The sequence below is a fragment of the Anopheles maculipalpis genome, chromosome 2RL (genome assembly GCF_943734695.1).
Source record: "Anopheles maculipalpis chromosome 2RL, idAnoMacuDA_375_x, whole genome shotgun sequence".
Classification (NCBI taxonomy): domain Eukaryota; kingdom Metazoa; phylum Arthropoda; class Insecta; order Diptera; family Culicidae; genus Anopheles; species Anopheles maculipalpis.
This window is the reverse complement of record NC_064871.1, coordinates 60601704-60620015: the sequence shown is the minus strand read 5'-3', so window position 1 is coordinate 60620015 and position 18312 is coordinate 60601704. Positions and strand designations below refer to the sequence as shown.

The window sequence follows — 18312 nt, the reverse complement described above, 5'->3', positions numbered from 1 at the left end:
CCCCTTCTATGATTTCCGTTCCAATTTGTTACCCTTTCCAGAAACTTTAGTTCTCTTTAAACCGTCTAACATATTTAGGTACTAATTTTATACAAAGTCTGTCAAGCAATACCCTCTGTTCTACTAGTTTTGCAAACATTCTACCACAATACTCAGCAATGTACCCGCGGCGCACGTGTGTGTGTCGATCATGTGTGACAATTCCAGATTAAGCTTTTGTAGTAAGTTTTGGTTCACAAAACGTTCCGTTTTACATGCATGCAATTATAATAAACAAATTACACCTAACGGAGTATATTTCTTGTCTGTACATTGCTAAACGGTTCTACAGCACACAGGGGACAATGTTGAAAGAATTTTGTTTTCTGGTGACAGTTTGAATCCATCACTGTTTGAAACAATTCGTGCATTATACTGTTGGAAGATATTGAGATTCATAATTCAGTCGCGAAGTGTTCTCCCATCGCTAAAACCAGAAATTGCAACGGATCGACAACACATAAAGCAGGAAGCTTGCAAACGGACACGAGAACAAAGCATCGCACAGAACTACTAAGTAATATACATTTGAGGAATTCACCTGTTAACCGTTTTCATCCCTTTTCACCATCCCTCTCGAATTCTAGTTTTGTTTCATATTTCATTCGTTTGTTTTACTATTTCACTTTTCTGTTTTTCCTTTTTACTCATTTTGCTCCTTTTCCTCTCATTTATGTATATCTTGCTCTATTGCTCTGCTTAATACTAGCCCTACCCACCAACTTTAATAGATGACTTCGTAAACAGTAGCCTTTTTGTCTCCCGAGCCCGTAACTATGTATTTGTCATCGGCGGATATATCACAGCTTAGCACCGAGGAAGATTCCTTCGACTGCAATAAGCAAGGAAAACAAGAAGTATCAGTATCACGGCGAAACAATTGAACCTAGTATTTCCAACACGATGCATAAATATTTCCATTCTTACCTGGAAAATTGAGGCTCCATAAGGCGTTCTCCACGCGTTCAGTAAATTGTCCTTACCAGTCGAAACGAACCATTTGCCGCAGGCGGCAAATTTCAAACTCAGCACACAGCTTTCGTGCAAATGTAGCTGATACTTGTCGGGCTTGGTAGCGTGCAACACTTCCACATTCGAATTTTCCATTCCCACGGCAAGCCATTCACCTAGCAAAGTAATCATCACACGTGCTTTCATCATTTTCAACATACTTCTCAAACAAATCGTCAATATCCTTACCCGTTGGACAGTATCCAAGAGAGAAGATCTGCGAACTAAAATCATGTTGTTGTAGCTGTCTTCCCTCTCGCAGGTCCCATGAACGTACGGTATTATCTAAACCACCCGTCCAAAGCTTGGAGCCATCGGCACTAATGTCAATGCAGGAAGCTCCATCGGTGTGCCCTACAAAATGGAACAAACAAACATACACAGGTGTGATTAATTGCAACAGTATTGCAGACACAATTCAAATTAAGCTTACCTTGGAATTGTCGTACTAGTGTCTGATTTTGAAGATCCCAAACGGCAATGTTACCATCCGAACAACATGAAAAACACACTTTAGAGTCAGGCGAAATGGCAAGCGCATAACAGGCTGGCGCATTCGATGTTAATTCGGCTTTTATTCTAGGCGTCGGACTTGCTAAATCCCAGATGGAAAGGTTAGATGCTTCGCCTCCAACAATCAGCGTTCGTCCATCTGGTAAAAGTTTCACCGAGCGGATGTAATTGTCTCGTTGCTAGAAATATCAATACAAACATTTCATCAGATTGCATTTCTTTCGGAGGATTGTTTTCAACCGATGTAGATTTTTTTCTCTCTCTCTCTCTCTCTTACCAAACAATCTAGCTGCGACACAGGACTTTTATTCCCTGGCTGCGAAATATCCCACGCTTTTACACATCCTTTACCACCGGTATACACATACTTTGTCGGGTTGGAGATCGTTACGGCACACACTACTTCGCCATGGTTCAGGGAGCTAATTTGACGGGCGTGACGAGGAATACCAGGTCCAACTAGGGCATCCTGGGGAAATGGCACTGGTTGCATTTGTCCTTCAGCATTTACATGAAATGAATAAGCTCTGCATTGAAGTTCAAAGAGCAGAAAAAATACATAAAATTCATTTAGAAATCAAAAATACTTCATTCCATTTGCTTTCTTTTTCTTCTTTGCTTAAGATACTGACGGTTTTCCACCGGGGATACCAATCGGGCCGAGGGGAGCACGCATCTGAGGGTGGGGATCGAATGCCAACGGAGCACGGGCGTAGTTGTTCAACGAATGTGGCAGATTATTGTGCACACCGGGGCCACCGTACGCTGCAGCAGCTGCTGCTGCTGCTTGTAAATCGTGTGGAGCACCTGTAATCAAACATTTGCTTTATAGTATTCAACTTTGCGTCCATGCTGTTGTATATATCATACCATTTAGCGGACCAGCAAGGTACGGGGGATAACCGGGATTCAATACAGGCGGTTTATTGACCACCTTCGGCACACCGTTACTTGCAACCGAGTTGGTAGGAGTAGCTGGCTTTGCTATAGGTGTGGTTGGTTTGTCGTCCAGTTTCTTATTCGAAGGAGTCGATGCGTTGGATGACGTACCTGATGGGATGATACCAATTTAAAGGTTAGGACACAAGTGCTGCTTGATACACAACAACAACAACAACAACAGCAACAACTCATCGTACCTGATCGGGGCGAATGTGTTCCAATCCGATCTCGATCCTGCACGTCCAGTTTCTTTTGCATCATACCATTTTCGCGAGGCGACGCTGTTCCTAATAAATACAAAACCGTATTTTTCACAATTAAATACTTTACAAAAGAACAATTACAATTATTTATTTACCGTTATGATGTTGATTGGGCATTGGGCTCATTGGATTGATCTCCGATGCGTCATCCACCACTAAATCTTGATCCGACTTTTCACCATCAGACTGCGAAAGATATGACGCAATTTTTGTCATTACTTTTTCTTCTAATTACATACAACAATAGCACGATTGCTCATTATTTGTACTCACATGGCCCATGTCCTTTTCCTCCTTCTTAACCTTCTTCAGCTCGTGTGTTGATTCGGGGGTCCTTGGACGGTATTTATCACGATCCGATGGAGAAATTGAGCTTCGCTACGGGTTAAACACGACGGAACAAAGATTATCATTAATATGAGCCCATTTTTATGCAAACCATATCTCAACTTACGTGTCTGTCATCCAATGGCATTATGTTACTATTGCTACTTTTCGATTCTTCCGGTCTGTGCAATTCCTGTTTGTTCAAGATTGCTAAGGGATGTTGAGGAGGCGTGCTACCGAGAGCTAACGGTCCGCCTAGTGCACCAGGTCCAAGGCTAGGATGAGGCATACCGACCGGTATCGGTGGTGCACCGTGAGCACCCGGAATTTGTTGAGCATGCATCTGTTGTAGTAACCTAGGCAAATCGGGCCGTTGTTGTTGCTAAAAAGTAAGGAGTAATAACGCATTATTTAGCAGTCAATTACTGATAAGCTTGCTAATAAATATTACCCCAATTACGCTATTCAGTTCCGACATTGTGATTTGCTTCGCTCGTTCAACAGCTGTCAACACTTGCTGCTGATGCTCTTGGGACAGGAACGGCACGATCTGGGTGATTATTGCGTTTAGTCTTTTCGAAATTTCCGTCTGTTAAAGATAAATAAAAAAAAAGACTTTAATTAGGAGCGATGTAGCGGTACACAATTGGGAATAGAAAATATTATTTATTATTACTCCAAATGGATCTTCAAAGAAATGATAGAAGATAGTTCTTGTATGCACACAGACTATACAGTCACTGAATTGTGAATTAAATTCAAACATTTAATAGTTCACAATACACATTTTCTCTCTCATATATTTGTTGTTATCAATATTTTTGTTATCCTTCAATCGCAATCGAAAACAATCCTCGGAATACCCAGCAACATATTTGTGAAAAGGAAGATGTATGTGAATAATCCATCAACCTTTTCAAAACTCATTTATTTTTTGCAGTTATTGATAATTTTTTCATATTTGCACTAGGGCAACAAACCTCAATCCACAGTTCTGATATGAATTCAATTCCCAAGAATCCCAAGTTGGTAGCAAATCCGTTTTGTTCTATAACACACAACAGCCTCAGGTTGCATTGCCATTTCAGGTTGTGATATCAGTATTGTCGAAAGGATTCGATATCCGTAGTGCCGCATGAAAAGCGTGTGATAGTACCGAACACCTGTTCAAGAAATCACTACATGCTTCAATGCACCACATCGAGTCTTAAAATGAGTGTAAACTTGTTTTAACCGACCCAGTGCAAGACACGATAATTGAACACCATTACATTTGCTAGCACATAATCGAAAAGTTAGCAAACGAGAGCTAAGATTCTGATGTACCAAAAACGTAACCATGGTTTAGTACCACACCGTATTAGAATTGTGTATACCATTCATGAACTAGAATATGCTGGACGATTTCGAGCAACAGCGGCAGCAAGATTGAAAATAAAACCACACAGCCCTCTTCTAACTTTACACCAGCGTGATATGTTAAACGAGCCTGCTATCCTCTTAATAGAGGCCATAGGGATAGTTCATCCTCACATTTGGTAAAGAAACGAAAGGATTGGAAGCGAGGAACCGCTGACTTCATTGCTTGTATTTCCTACAGCCTACACCACCTCCCCTTTCATTTGAAATCCTTCCCACTAGCCAGCAATCGGATGTACTACGAGAGGACAACCTTATACACCACAATACCACGACGCCTGAGAACAGCTCAGATATCCTCACACAACCCTTTATCTATCCACCGTACCCTTGGAAATATGCATGACCGCACCCCACATTTCATGATTTCACGAGATGAAGGTTGATGGTTGATCACTCCTCTTCAAGCTCTGTTCCGGCACTGTACTGCCTCTGCTCGATGCTTCATCACAAGCATTCTAGTGGCTCCTAACCACTCGTTTACTCTCTCTCTCTCTCTCTCTCTCTCTCTCTCTCTCTCTCTCTCTCTCTCTCTCTCTCTCTCTCTTTCCACTTGTCTATCAAGTGGTTTTTGTGGATTTTCCATTTTTCCATCCGTATACCAACTTTAACGCATACCACACACTATCCTAACACTCGTTTGCCAGAAGAGATTTTCCTTTCGAGTTTCAGGAAAATTACAACCCAACGCGCCGCCACATGCTGCGACGGTATCGCTCTAGTGGTTGTTAGAATTGAAACTGTACGCTGACGGAAGCTGTTATCTACCCCAGCAGCGTACACTCCACATTCTCATCCCAGAATCTGCCCACTCACACACACACACACGCAGAAACTGCTACATTTAACAACTCTCCACATAGAGGCACAGAAGCTTTCGCCATTGCAAATTTCACTCCTTCTCACCGTTAGGGGTTTATAGCATTACAGTGGATCCCCGTCTGGTATGCCATTGGGAAGAACAGAAATGCCACCCGAACTCCATTCGATGTTGGTGCGTTTTTTAGACCATTGTCGATACAACGAAACACATTGAAGGTGAGCGTCTGCGCGGGACAACGGGTTGGCGGCGTCGGCTATGAATGAAAACGAAATAAACCACCAGAAGGGACGCGATGAGGCGGAAGGTGGGAGAGCGAGAGCGGGAGCTTGTGGTTTGTGGTACATAGCATAAAATAGTTGGAACCAATAGATTTCCCAACGTGCATAATAGTGTGAGAGCAGGATGTGCAGCGGGCGGGTTAGAGTAACTATGTAGAGCCACCGCAACGCTGCGGTTCGGGTGACCGCATCATATAGGATACAAATATGACCACAGAGGAAAACCACCGTCCCACCGTATGACAGAGAGAAGCAACGAGAGTCTGGATTGTTGCGGCTGTAGCGCACACATACACACACACAGAGAGCGCTTTTACCAACCTGCAAACCACCCGGTGTACATTCATTTCATGCTACTTCCTCCAGCCCATGTGCGGCATTTATCCAAGGTAAATGTATAACGGATTGCCTCGGAAGTCAGGATAATAGTACCATTTTTGAGGACAGGTTTTGATCTGGGTACAGGCACAATCACAGCAAGCGAAACAGAACGCTAGCCGCACACGAACTTCGAGCTTAGGTTTGGTTTTAGCCGATGTAGGTGGTTTGCTCCCAATCATTTGGGTCGGAATTTGGAAACACGGAAAACGACATAGGTTGAAGCGCATTATAGCATTCTCTTTACTCGATTATCCAATCAACCACATGAAACATTCGATGTATCGCAGTCAATCGAATCGAAGAATCTACAAGCAGGTTCTTCTTTTCACAAATAGTGAACGCTCTCTTTGTTTCTCATAGCACGTATCGACCGAGTTTCATCTTAATATTTTTTAGTAATTAGGGGAAGCTCAAACGGCATCTGCTTGTTCAAAAATTGTTCCAGGCAGGTCTTTCAACAGTTTGTACAAAACTAACCATGTCCATCCATTCGTCTTCACATGAGAAATTATTAGTTTCATAGTGAAGAATATATGATAATACACAAAAGTAAATCATTACTAGTAATACAATAGTATCAAAACGTAAAAATGTCATTATACAACAGAAATGAAATGCATTTTATGTAGTAAAACGGTCACAATACATCAACAGTTATAAAAGAAATATTTTACAAGTTTGCGTGCGTAGCTAAACTACGTTTAGCTAAACGCTAAGCGCAGCTATACGTAATTTGAGTCGTGCAAAATCTCAGACTTATTTTCTATTACAAACAGACAAACTATAAACCACAAGTTCCTCCAGTCAAGAAAACAATTGGAGCCATGATAAGTACTCATGGAATAATCACAAGATTATTAAAACGTTAAACAAAATTATTTAGCACATACAGACTGGATGAAGGATGTTATTTGACTAACAATCAATCGATTAAAAAATTATTGCTTCTTACACTACAAAATGAACTCTAAACTTGAAACTAAGTTCCAACTAGCTTAACGGTGATTTTTTAACCGAAACAAAAATTCCTCACATAATTTATCAAATGACTTGCCGTTGCGCTCAAATCACCTTAACTGAAACTGAGCTCAAACGCTGCTAAAATTCATCACAAAATTAATTTTGTTTAGTAAGTTTTCGACTCGAGTTTTCGACGATTTTTTATTGCTATTTACCTGTTTGTGCATTTCCACATTGAGACCATATGACATTTCGTAGTACTGAAAATAAAATAAAAACAAAAGTTTTAGTTAGCAGCACACTCTTAACTCATTACTTGGGACTGTCAAATCCAATCTGCTCCAAGTATCCAAGTATTATCTGCTTACCATCACGTAATGTCGCTGCATTTCCGTTTTATCTTGAGCCAGCTTTTCACACTCCATTTTCAGACTGAAAGAAAATGTGCATATTGATTAGTGGTTAGTTGTGATGTTTAAAACCAGATTTCTCTTCATGTCGCTCAGTACTTACTTATGATACTGTGCTTGAAGAAAATTGAACTCTTCTTTTATCCTATCACAGTTTTCAGTTATGGTGAATTTGAATGGCTGTGCGGATTGCGGCGGGCCCTGGGGAAGGCAAAAAATAATGATTAAAGTTAGATTACAATTCAAACCAGGGAGCGTTCAGGGATGTGAAAGCATAAGTTGAAGATTGATCCATTTAACAAAAACACACACAAAATCTTTAGATAGATCGCATACAGTGGGAACGGTCTGGATGGGATCGGCTATTGTTTTAACACTGCGACTGTGATTGTATTTTTCCGCTTATTTAGCCACTCAAGCGCCACTTTGCTCGATTTACTTACATCTAGAATTAATGAATTTTGTTCCTTAAGGCAGAGCGCATCACCATAGAGTAAATTAATAGCAACAGTATCTAGCCATACCTTTTTTTTCTTCAAAATCTCTTCATGACCTTTTCTTCCGCTCTTGTACTTTGCCCTAGTTACACGCTTTCCAATTTTCACACCAGTCACACCACGACGAACACCGCACATGGAAGTAGTAATGTTTTCCCTCATTCCAACGTCAACAATCAGCTAAAGCTGTTTTGTCGACTATACACTGTGCTACAACACAACAAGACCAGACAGGGGAATAAGGAACTTTTTCACCCCAATTGAAAACACACTGCCGTGGTGGCATCAGCAGCAAAACGAAAAGCTAAGGGAACCCCGCGTGTGGCTGGTCCCAATTTAAGGGTAAACAAATTTTGAACCCATCTTCCAGTCCGCATCAACACCACCATATGTGTGTATTTCGTGCGTTTGCATTCAAACAATGAATTATATTCCCCCATTTGCCGAGCAGCAGCATTACCGACGGCTCTTACGGTTTAAATGTTTTGAACCCCGCTTTATTTCACCCCGCTAAATAAACCGCTCTCCAAGGAAACGCTTCCTACAATGAACCCTACTACCCTAATCAGCCATAAACAACACAATCAGTTCCAAAAAGAAGGACGAAAAATAGCAACGCAATAGGACACGCAAACGCGAGAATGAATCATGTTCAACCCGTGAAGTAATTGTTAATTAAGAAGGTTGTGCACGGGAACCACCATCATCATCAACAACATTCGAACAGCGCTATAAAAGTGCCGATGATTGAGTTACGAAATGATTAAGGACAATCGGGATGGCGAAGGAAATCTGGAAACTACACCGCCGTAGGCAGTTGTTGAGTTTGTGTTTTATTCCGATTTTTCATTGCTTGTTCAAACACGTCCTGAGTGTCAATTAATTTTAGTTTTTCAAAAACAAATCCTCTTTTTCATTCTATATTTTTATAATTTAAAGAAATTTTTTATTGCAAGGGCAACATATCATGCCATATTTATTCCAATGATATCCGATCCAACAAATGTTCCCATTGCTACAGCCATTCTTCCTCCAAAAAACGACACCAAAAAAAGCATCCATATTCGCGCCAGCATTCAATTAGAAGTTTTCCGTTTCCGTTGGCTCTCGTTTGACCAGACGCATCATCGTACAAACTGGAAAAACAAGAACGGGGAGGGGAGGGGAGGGGGGGGGATGAAGCCAATGTTGACGACGACGCTAACCAGACGCCTAGATTAATCCGGAAATTATTATCTGTGAAACGGCACCACCCTCCAGTGTGCAAAGCCCGTTCCGGTATTTAGAACCAAGAAGCGTTCACCCCCTGATCATTTTGACGACACACGACACGCCACACACACACACACACACACCCAGGGCGATAACAAAATACCGACCAACCACGCACGCACTCGGCAATATAGGGGTCTTTTCCCCCTATTGAAAGAACATTGGGAAAGCGAAAAATACCCCGCGTGGGTCAAACACAAAATCATCATCCCCTAAAATCTGTCCTTTTTTTTTTTTTTGTTCGATGCATGCTTGAGTTTAACGTTTTCCTTCCGAAATTAATACGGTCTAGTTTCCCTCTACTGTATTCAAAATCGATTTATCACCCAATGGCCTCACCGCTTGCCCTCGGGAGAAATTCCCCCTTTATTTTTTGTGCTTGTTTCTACCCTTACAAGTTACGTATCTAGAGTTTTTTTTTGTTCTTCTTTACCCTACCTATGGGATTCAATGATGCCAAACAACTTCAAGGCAATTATGATATGACACAAGGACTTGGGAAAAACGTGTGAGTATCTCTTTTCGAATAATAACGTTACATGTGTCATGTAATAACCGTTGGCTATCCACCTCCAAACCAGAATCAAATGGCATTGCATTCATCGTTCTCAAACTCTCGTTTCACCTTTTTTTTACAGTGACTTGCTGAACGATAGCAACAAGATGACCTTATTTTTATTAACCGATTAACTTTGTTTTATTTTTTGTCCTTTCATTAGAGCAAAAAGAAAAAATCGATTCTGGTTTTGATTGATGAATAATACTGTAATAGGCCTGATTGTCAAAGCCAAACGGAAAACTTTCCGACGGAAAGACTTACCAAACGGAAAGCAAATTTATATTATGGTCAACCGTTAGAGTCGACGAATGTTTCGTCGACGTTTTGCATACATTCATTCAGGCACAGGTTGCTCAGTTAATCACATTTCACAGATGATTTTATTCGAATTAAACCTATCGGAAATTCATAATACCAAAGCGACATTTATGTGACGTTTGAGAAGACCTTTGGGTTTCACAAACAGTCCTAATGTTTTACCAATATTCTGTAAAGTTCAGATAAGTAAAATAGGTCAAAAGTATTAGTTATCAAAAAAGAAATAAAGGTGATCTGTTTTCTGTTGTTCAACACTGTGTGACTTCAATGGCCGAATCGGTTCTATTTTCTAATAAAAATAATTATTTGTGGGAAGATCTTGGGAGGTTTCTTTATACTCGATTGTCTGTAAAAAATATCCCTGTGACCCTGGTTTGCGAGACTCACAGAGATTCATCATTATCTAATCACGTTAAAGGTTTCGCTGTTATCAACGGCGGATGCAACAGACAGACAAAAAGCTGTCCCACGATTAGAATTATTTGGATTGCTAATTTTTTCTAAATAAATTTCTTTATGGCGTAAAAAGGAAATGTTTGCAAGAAAAGAAGAAATGTTTACTTATGTTTTGTTAATTTTGAACCTTTATCAAAACTATTCCATCTTCATCTTTTCTAATTAATCTAGTTTGGCCTGTCACTACTGGCTTACTCGACTTTTAGATATCACGTAGTTGGATAGCCAGCCATTGTTTCGGGGGAGACGAGTGTCGAACGGCATTCGTTACCTGATCCTGGCATATGAAAAACAAACCGACTAATCCTCTGCCGGAAATCTCATCTCACTCACTGTATTCAATATTCTGTTATATGATTGCAAAATAAAACAACCGAATTGCAGAGTTCCACTATTGATTTGAGAATCGTTTTGGTGTTCCTAAATGATTTTAACAATTGTACATGAATAGAAACTGCGTGCGTAATGTATTAGAACGTTACAGGGAAATGGAAATGATAGAAACCCCAACACATGGGCGGCCCTGGTGGTACAGGCGGCAGCGGCTCTGGTCTTTAAACGGCAGGACCGGGGTTCAAATCCCATCCGGACCGTCCCCCCTGCAGTTAGGACTGACTATCCAACTACGTGGTATCGAAGAGTCTAGAGTAAGCCATTGGATGGCCGGCGTGGCCTAGAAGGTCGTTAAGCCAAGAGGAAGAAAACATTAGCGAATCAGCAAAAATAGATACAAAATCATCCAAAATAGTTACGGAAGCCGGTGCGCGATTGATATTGGAAATGTGTACTAACCGGTTGAATAGTTGAAAAATTTAAACAAACTTTTTCACGTTAATATTTTATAAAATTACCTAGCTTCTGCGCGCCAAAACCAAAGGAAAATTAAATTCATAACGTGCTAAATTAAAAAGTATTTGGTTTTTACCATCAAAGGACAAACATTTAAAAAAAACCAATTCCAAAAACATGCTAATATTTGAATTCGAGATTTGAACCAGTGCGTATATACAAATCCGTTTAAAAATCGTTCATGCGTGCAACGGATCGACAGAACCGTTTAGGTACAAACAATATTTTATGTTCGTCTAGAAAGCGCAGTGCGTAAAGTTTTACCAAAATATATATGTTTTTGCGAATTTTATGTATTGCAAGTGTTATCAAAATAGCACCGTGTCTTAATTTTTGGTGCTTGTCATTGTAAAATATTAACGTAAAAATGATTGTTTACATTTTTCAATTCTCTAACCGGCTAGAATACATTTTCCATGTCAATCGAATCAATCCGTAACTATTTTGGATGATTTTGTATCTATTTTTGTTGTTTCGCTAATGTATTGGGGGTTTCTACACCAGTGGTCCAGGATTAGATAAGAGCTTGCGCTATTCTCTAAAGTTGGCCCGCCGCACGCTATCATTTGCATTTCCTTGCACTACAAAGTTCAAGCACAAATACTCGTTACGGATATTCAAACAACTAGTCAAAAAATGTTTAAAACTAGTGCATTTTTATATGATTCACAACATGATCTTTTTTTTGTTGAACAGCCCACTTAACTTGGAATTTTTATCAATTATATTTATATTCGAAAATACGTCGTTGAGTCATCATACTGAATTACAAATATGTTTGGATTGGTAATATTTTTTATTTTTTTGCAAGGCATTTCTTCACCTCGTTTGTTCCACTCACAAATACACCGCAAGTAAACAAAGCAGAAAAAAACATAACATTCACAGTTATGCCGATATCTACACACTTACACATATCTGTATATACCAGTGCAAACAATTGAGAAAGATAAATACACCATTGAACTGACAAACAAATCATAAATCAACAATTGATCACCTAAACGGTATGACCGGTAGTTTTTTAGACCTCTTCAATGAAAAACAAACATGCACACAATCATAATGATGAAAGATTCAGGACTTGCTAGCAGCATTTTAATCTCCTACCGTCGTATTGTATTTAAAAAAAATGGCTGCAGAAACGCATCACAATTACACGGCAATAACAACTGTTATTGACTATCGATAAAAGCTCCTAATTAGAACAACATTTTGCTGAAATATTGCGGCCTACCACCACGAGGCGCGTGGTAGCCAGACACTTCTCTAACTACAATTAATTTTACGAAGAACAATTTGGTTGCAATTGTGATTGAACTGCCCTAGTCTAAGTGCTCATTTCGTCTAGAAAGGACTAATTGTAATTTAAAAAAAAGCAACAAGTTAGCTTATATCTAACAAAAAAAATGCTTTTCCAGATATATCCTTTTAATTTTTTATTTTCGCTGTCCAAACTATATGTATAAATTGTGCAAGTAATTTGGTTTGAAGCAGGTAATAAAGCACAACGTAAATGCACACCCTACTTGACGATAAATGGTCACTAAAAGCCCCCCTACGTTAAATACGCTCCTCAAGTACCATATTGCTATTATTGCTCTTGACCAGATGACACAAGAGTGTCCGAACTATTAAGCGCAATCATCTGCCTTTTCAATTAAGGGCTAGATATTTGGCTGATGATTTTAAAACAGAATGTTATAAAAATATCTTAATAGTACAACACTTTGTTATTAAACATAATTGGTTATGATTATACTACGGCGGGTTTGTAAGAGATAAGGATAACTATAGGCCTGATTACCACACACAAATTGTCAAGACAAATTGTCAAAAACGGAAGATTCGTATTATGACAGCCGTTTGTGTTGTCTGTTGAAAAAAAAACTTAACGAAATGCAAACTTACAAGTACACACTGCCAAGAATTTGTATTCTCTAACACAAACGGAGACTCATATTTGTCAAACTGTTTTCCGTCAAACACCTATTCGAAACGGAAAGGCGCCAAAACTCAGGTCGTCGGGCATCTTGCTGCTCGTTTGGTTCCATTTCTAATGAAATGTATTCCGGCGAAAACGTTTCTTCCAAAATATTTAAACATTTGTTAAATGAAGGTGAATTAAAATCTTTCTTTGTTCCCTTTCGGTAACTCTCCTCCACAACAAACCGTAGCGTAGCAGCCAAACATTTCTTTTGCGTGAGTCCTTTTGCCCTTACAGGCGGAAACTTTGACTCAATCTCATCAAAAATATCGAAGAAAAATTCCTTTGATATACGAAAATTTTTGTTAAATCTGAAAAGAACAACATATCAAAAAGGTTTTACACAAAAGTTTCACAGGTCAAACTCACACTTGATTAGTAAATTCCAAAGGATCGAACATACCACGAAGCAGTCGACGTTGTTTAGTAAGATCTTCCGTTGTTTCATCATAACTACTCCTATCATCGCGCACATGATATGAAGAAACGTTTTAATATCGTAAATATCAGCTACAACACAAAATATATTCTCAACAAGAACAGTTGTTTACACTTTTGGTTTTGTTTTTGTTGGTTTCATCACTTTGACATATTGGTTTTGAAGATTTAACGAAAAAAAAATGCTTAACGAAACTTGTCTGTGACAAGAACGGTTTCATAATGCAAGTTTATTTTCCGTTTGTATTGACAAGCTTGTCTTGAGACGTTTCCGTTTGTAATAAATAATCAGGCCTTAAAAGTCGGCTGCACACCTCTGGAGGTTATGTACGGCTTAATTCTACAAATTCGGAAAACGTAAATGGGTAGCTAAAATATCGCATCGTATTGATATAATTAAAATCATTTCAATTTCCCTGGTTCAAGCACAATTGATTCTTCCCTTGCTTAAAAAAACACATTCGCAGAAGGTCCTCATAAATGGTGCGTGAGGACGCTTTAAAAAATTTCCAATAGAAGAAACATTGGTGATAGCAGGCAAGCAAAACACCCTAAATCCAATAAAAAAACAACAACTTCTCCCTTTTTACTGCAATGAAAAACAGAACATGAAAATCAAACAAACAGAAACAATAACGAACAGAAGCGAATAATTTTCGAACGGTCATTTTATTGTCCTATCTTTAAACAAAATAACAAAATCCTGCGTTTCGATAACTGTGACTGTTAGTCTAATAACAGTTACATTTAATAAGCTCATCAAGTATCTTTCTCTGACATATTAAATAAAAATAGCCGTTATTTTGTACTGTGAAAAACGGATACCAATCATCTGTGCCAACTTTGTTAAACCTAATCTTTTACTAGCGCTTTTCATACGAAGTAAATTACTCCATTTAAACCATTACACCACACCATTGTGTGTTGCTCGTTTCACTCTCACTTGCTTTTAAAAAGCCGGCCGTCAATCACAACGCGCTGCCTTGCCCGTATTGATCATATCTTGGATTTGCGTTTTGTTAGCTGAAACGAACGGCAGCATAAACTAAACAACATCAACACTCCCCCCACGGTGATGATGTTGGTGGTGGTGGTGGTGGTGGTAACACAGGAAGTTGAAACGGAAACGCGCGTTGGAAAAAATCGAAACAATACAAACTTGGCGAAGACAGAGTCTGGCTGGGGAAAAACAAAACAGAACAGCCAAAAGCAAACACAAGAAAAGCAAACGGAAGCATAAAAGCATGCAGCAGGCCTCTTTTCCTACCATCGATCAGGCCGGGGGTGTATTTGGCTCGAGAGACCGAGCGGTTTGTTGTATGTACCTCCATATGAAACGTTTGTTCCTGTGTTCGCTTAATAAATACCATGCTGCCACCGCCGCCGCCGCCGCGTGCATGCTTCACTTGGCGCACTGGGAGGTTTGCGTCCTCCTGAGGCGTAGTGACAATATTGACAAGAAAGCATAATATTGCTTAAAATTAAATAAATTGCTCTTCTCCATCGAAGGAGTTTGATCCAGTTTGTTTAGTGGTTCAACACCCTTTAAATCCATTCTTCTATTTGGCTTTACCGACCTGTCAGATAATGTCAGCCATTTCATCTAATAGCTTACGAGACGTCTTATTGATACCACGTAGTTGGATACAAAGAAACGGGAACGGATGGGATTTGATACTCGATCCTGGCTTGTGAAGCTCTAATCCATTAATGCAGCATTTGTCTAACATCCATCGTAAACTCAACCTGTTCCGCGATTAAACAATTCAATCTAATCCAATGCTTCATCATCGCTTCTCAAGAGATCATCACCACCTCTTTCCTTCGTACGATTCATCCTTTGATTGGAAAAGAAATAACTTAACCCACTACTGCCGTCCCATAAAAAAAAAACATTGTAGGAAACCATACCCAAAGAGGAAGGTAGGGAGGAAGGAGAACACGGATGAAGAGAGGAGATTATGCTGGAAGCGAAAGGCCACAACAAAACCAATATGGCGTAACGACGCATTTGCTCGCCTCACGCTAATCGGCACCGTTAATTAAATACAACCACCGCTCTCCCCCCCCCCCCCCCGCCATTACTACATTCCTTCTTTTACAACCTATTCTTCGCACCCACCCTCGCCTTACACACACACACATGGAAGCGTCAAAAAAAAAACATTCACATTATTTATCTCCCACCCTTTTTCATTCTTCTCTTTGCTGCTCTTTCGTTAGCCCTACGTGTAGGCAGGAACCTCCCTTCAATGATGATACAAACCGTATCCGAGACACAACCAACAACCGTGAACCATCGCACTCTTCCTACTTGAGCCACAACATTCCCTACGCTTAGTTCTTCGTTTCCAAATTTTTGTGGTGGTGAACCTGCACAAAAAAAAAACACCGGCACAAGCAACAAGAGTGGATTGCAATAGCTTAAAGATCGAATTAGAAGAGGTTAATTACGTCTCGACAACGGATGGTGCACCTCGCAGGAGAGTGGTTGTGTGTTCGGCCCTTTCGGAGGCATTTTGCTTGCTTTCCCTTTTTTTCTATTTTTTATAGTTGGCGTCCAATCCAGCATATGCACGATGATGATTCAGGAAAAAATGCTTGTGGCTGCAATGGAAGTGAACCATCACTCTAGTGCATGTAATGGGATGTTAAAACTAATGCTAAACTTCCCCAAAATGCCTCATAAGACACTCATTCTGATTGTTTCGATACTCTCAAACGGAGGGAGCTGTCTTTTCGTAAGGCTAATGCAATACATTTTAGTAACGCACAACAGTGCTTTCGCAAACAGGATGCGCTCAAGAATTAAAATGAATGAATGTAAAGTTTCGTTTAGTGGCTTAACTTAGACCATATGCATGTATATTCAGCGTAACAGGTATAATCAAGTCGAAGAAGCTAGTAATGGCAGGCCATGACTTTTCAAAGATTTATCCGTTGCCGCCATTAAACATAGATAATTTCAAATTTATCACTGTTCGATTGTTGCAAATGACTTATGGTTGTAAAAATAATGCAAAAGATGTGTTAATCAAATACTTTCATGAAATTATAACTGTAAAAAAAGTGTTTATCACCATTTTACACAGTTGTACAGCAATTTGAACCTTATCCAACAATTTGTTTAAGGTTCTCTAGTTCGGTTTAAAGGATTATGAATGTTTCAACTGTTTGGCAGAAGCAGAGGCAGAAAATAAAAAAATCCAATTTTCTAGTTGAAGTCACCTTCTCAATTTCGCTAAATTTTATCGAATGTTGGCTTGTTTTAGTTTCGATACCGAACCAGAGCATAACATTTGTTTCCAATACAGAGTTTCGATCTATATATTATTTGAATTACTTAGCAGATTATTTAAATATGGACAGTGGATCTTTGCCATCATACAGCGCAATCTTGCAATCAGTAATCAGTTCTGCATCCCGTATCATAAACAGTCGGAGAGATTTAACGCAAAAAAAAATAGAAGGAAAAGTTTAATTTAATCAATGCTTCTTTAAACCAGTGCTGAACTGCAAAATTACAAAGTTAAATTTGCTAATTTCCTGTCAGGTGAGTTCAAAATTCTACTCTACGATTCAAAACTCCACAACGAGCTGGCAGTATTCCACCCTACAATTCAATTATGAGGATCGAAACCGTTTTCGCTCGTTGTAAGGAGATTTTCTTATAATTTCGTTTTTCTCGAAATGTTAAACTCTATTTCAGACACAACAGGACCCTTCCAAATCCCATCCAGACAGTTCGTTCGTACGTACAAATACCCTGACCACCGAAGATGGAGTAGTGTGGCAAGACACTGCAAATTCTTTTTCCTAGCAAATAGTTTTTCCGAAACAAATATCGCTTCAGGTTCCAGCGAAGAATACTTACCGGATGGCGGGCCGCAACCGCTGCGGCGTTAATGCCTGAATTCGGATACATCTCCGGTGGCAGCGTGATTGTTTTGTTTACAGTATTGTATCCTTTAAAAATGCCTTTTGTGAACTTCGCTTCCCGGATATTTCCAACACTTCACGCCTTTTTTTTTTTTTAGTTTTACTCTAAAACCGTCACATCCAACACCACACAATCTGGACACTGGGTTTTGCTTGTCTTCACACTTTTACAGATATCAAGTAATGCAGTGCTCGGGGGTTCATTTGCTACACTATAAAATGGAAATCGAAAAAATACGTGACATGAAGTATTCAATAGGAAACAATTATTTGGAAAACACACACGATGTTTGTGACACCGATACAGTGAATTTCACAAGAACAGCAGGCGGTGCTGTTTGCTTTAGAACGACCGCCCAATGCTTTGTTTGCTCAGCGATTATCTGTCAGCTTGTGAAAAATAAATACACTATTTATTCAAACCTAATGCCAGCCACACCACACCACACACACACACCCCGCAAGCGATACGGCGAATACGCTTTTTGCAGTTTCATTTAGCAGCATACAAATTCCACCAGCAATAAGTTTGCTCATCCCTCTCTCTCTGCTTCTTCAGCGTGTCATTACTGTGTAACCACACTACACCCAAAACAACACGCACATACACACATTCATCACATCCATCCAT

General features: G+C 39.6%; 3 protein-coding genes across 3 annotated transcripts in view; 1 reads left to right on the top strand and 2 right to left on the bottom strand.

Moving 5' to 3' along the window:
* The window catches only part of LOC126559576 (COP9 signalosome complex subunit 9), a 194968-nt gene that overhangs the window by 12461 nt on the left and 164195 nt on the right, over window positions 1-18312 (bottom strand). The window lies entirely within an intron of this gene.
* Window positions 1-18312, top strand: part of LOC126558181 (uncharacterized) — a 407024-nt gene that overhangs the window by 256556 nt on the left and 132156 nt on the right. The window lies entirely within an intron of this gene.
* Window positions 724-17685, bottom strand: LOC126557196 (protein groucho-like). Its single transcript, XM_050212880.1, has 16 exons — window positions 17617-17685; window positions 7470-7567; window positions 7325-7388; window positions 7172-7216; window positions 3547-3684; window positions 3223-3477; window positions 3042-3146; window positions 2864-2954; window positions 2703-2792; window positions 2434-2613; window positions 2196-2370; window positions 1841-2090; window positions 1484-1742; window positions 1240-1404; window positions 967-1166; window positions 724-871 (listed from the first exon to the last, which is right to left on the bottom strand). The coding sequence occupies exons 1-16, from the start codon at window positions 17665-17667 to the stop codon at window positions 764-766; spliced, it is 2274 nt and encodes a 757-aa protein (XP_050068837.1). The 5' UTR covers window positions 17668-17685; the 3' UTR covers window positions 724-763.

Excerpts from the sequence above, each read along its gene's own strand:
- LOC126557196 (XM_050212880.1), bottom strand. The coding sequence starts at position 17,667 with ATGTATCCGAATTCAGGCATTAACGCCGCAGCGGTTGCGGCCCGCCAT. Across the intron at positions 3,478-3,546 it reads AACTGAATAGCGTAATTGGG|CAACAACAACGGCCCGATTT; the intron begins GTAATATTTATT and ends CTTACTTTTTAG. Across the intron at positions 2,793-2,863 it reads GCCCAATCAACATCATAACG|GAACAGCGTCGCCTCGCGAA; the intron begins GTAAATAAATAA and ends TGTATTTATTAG.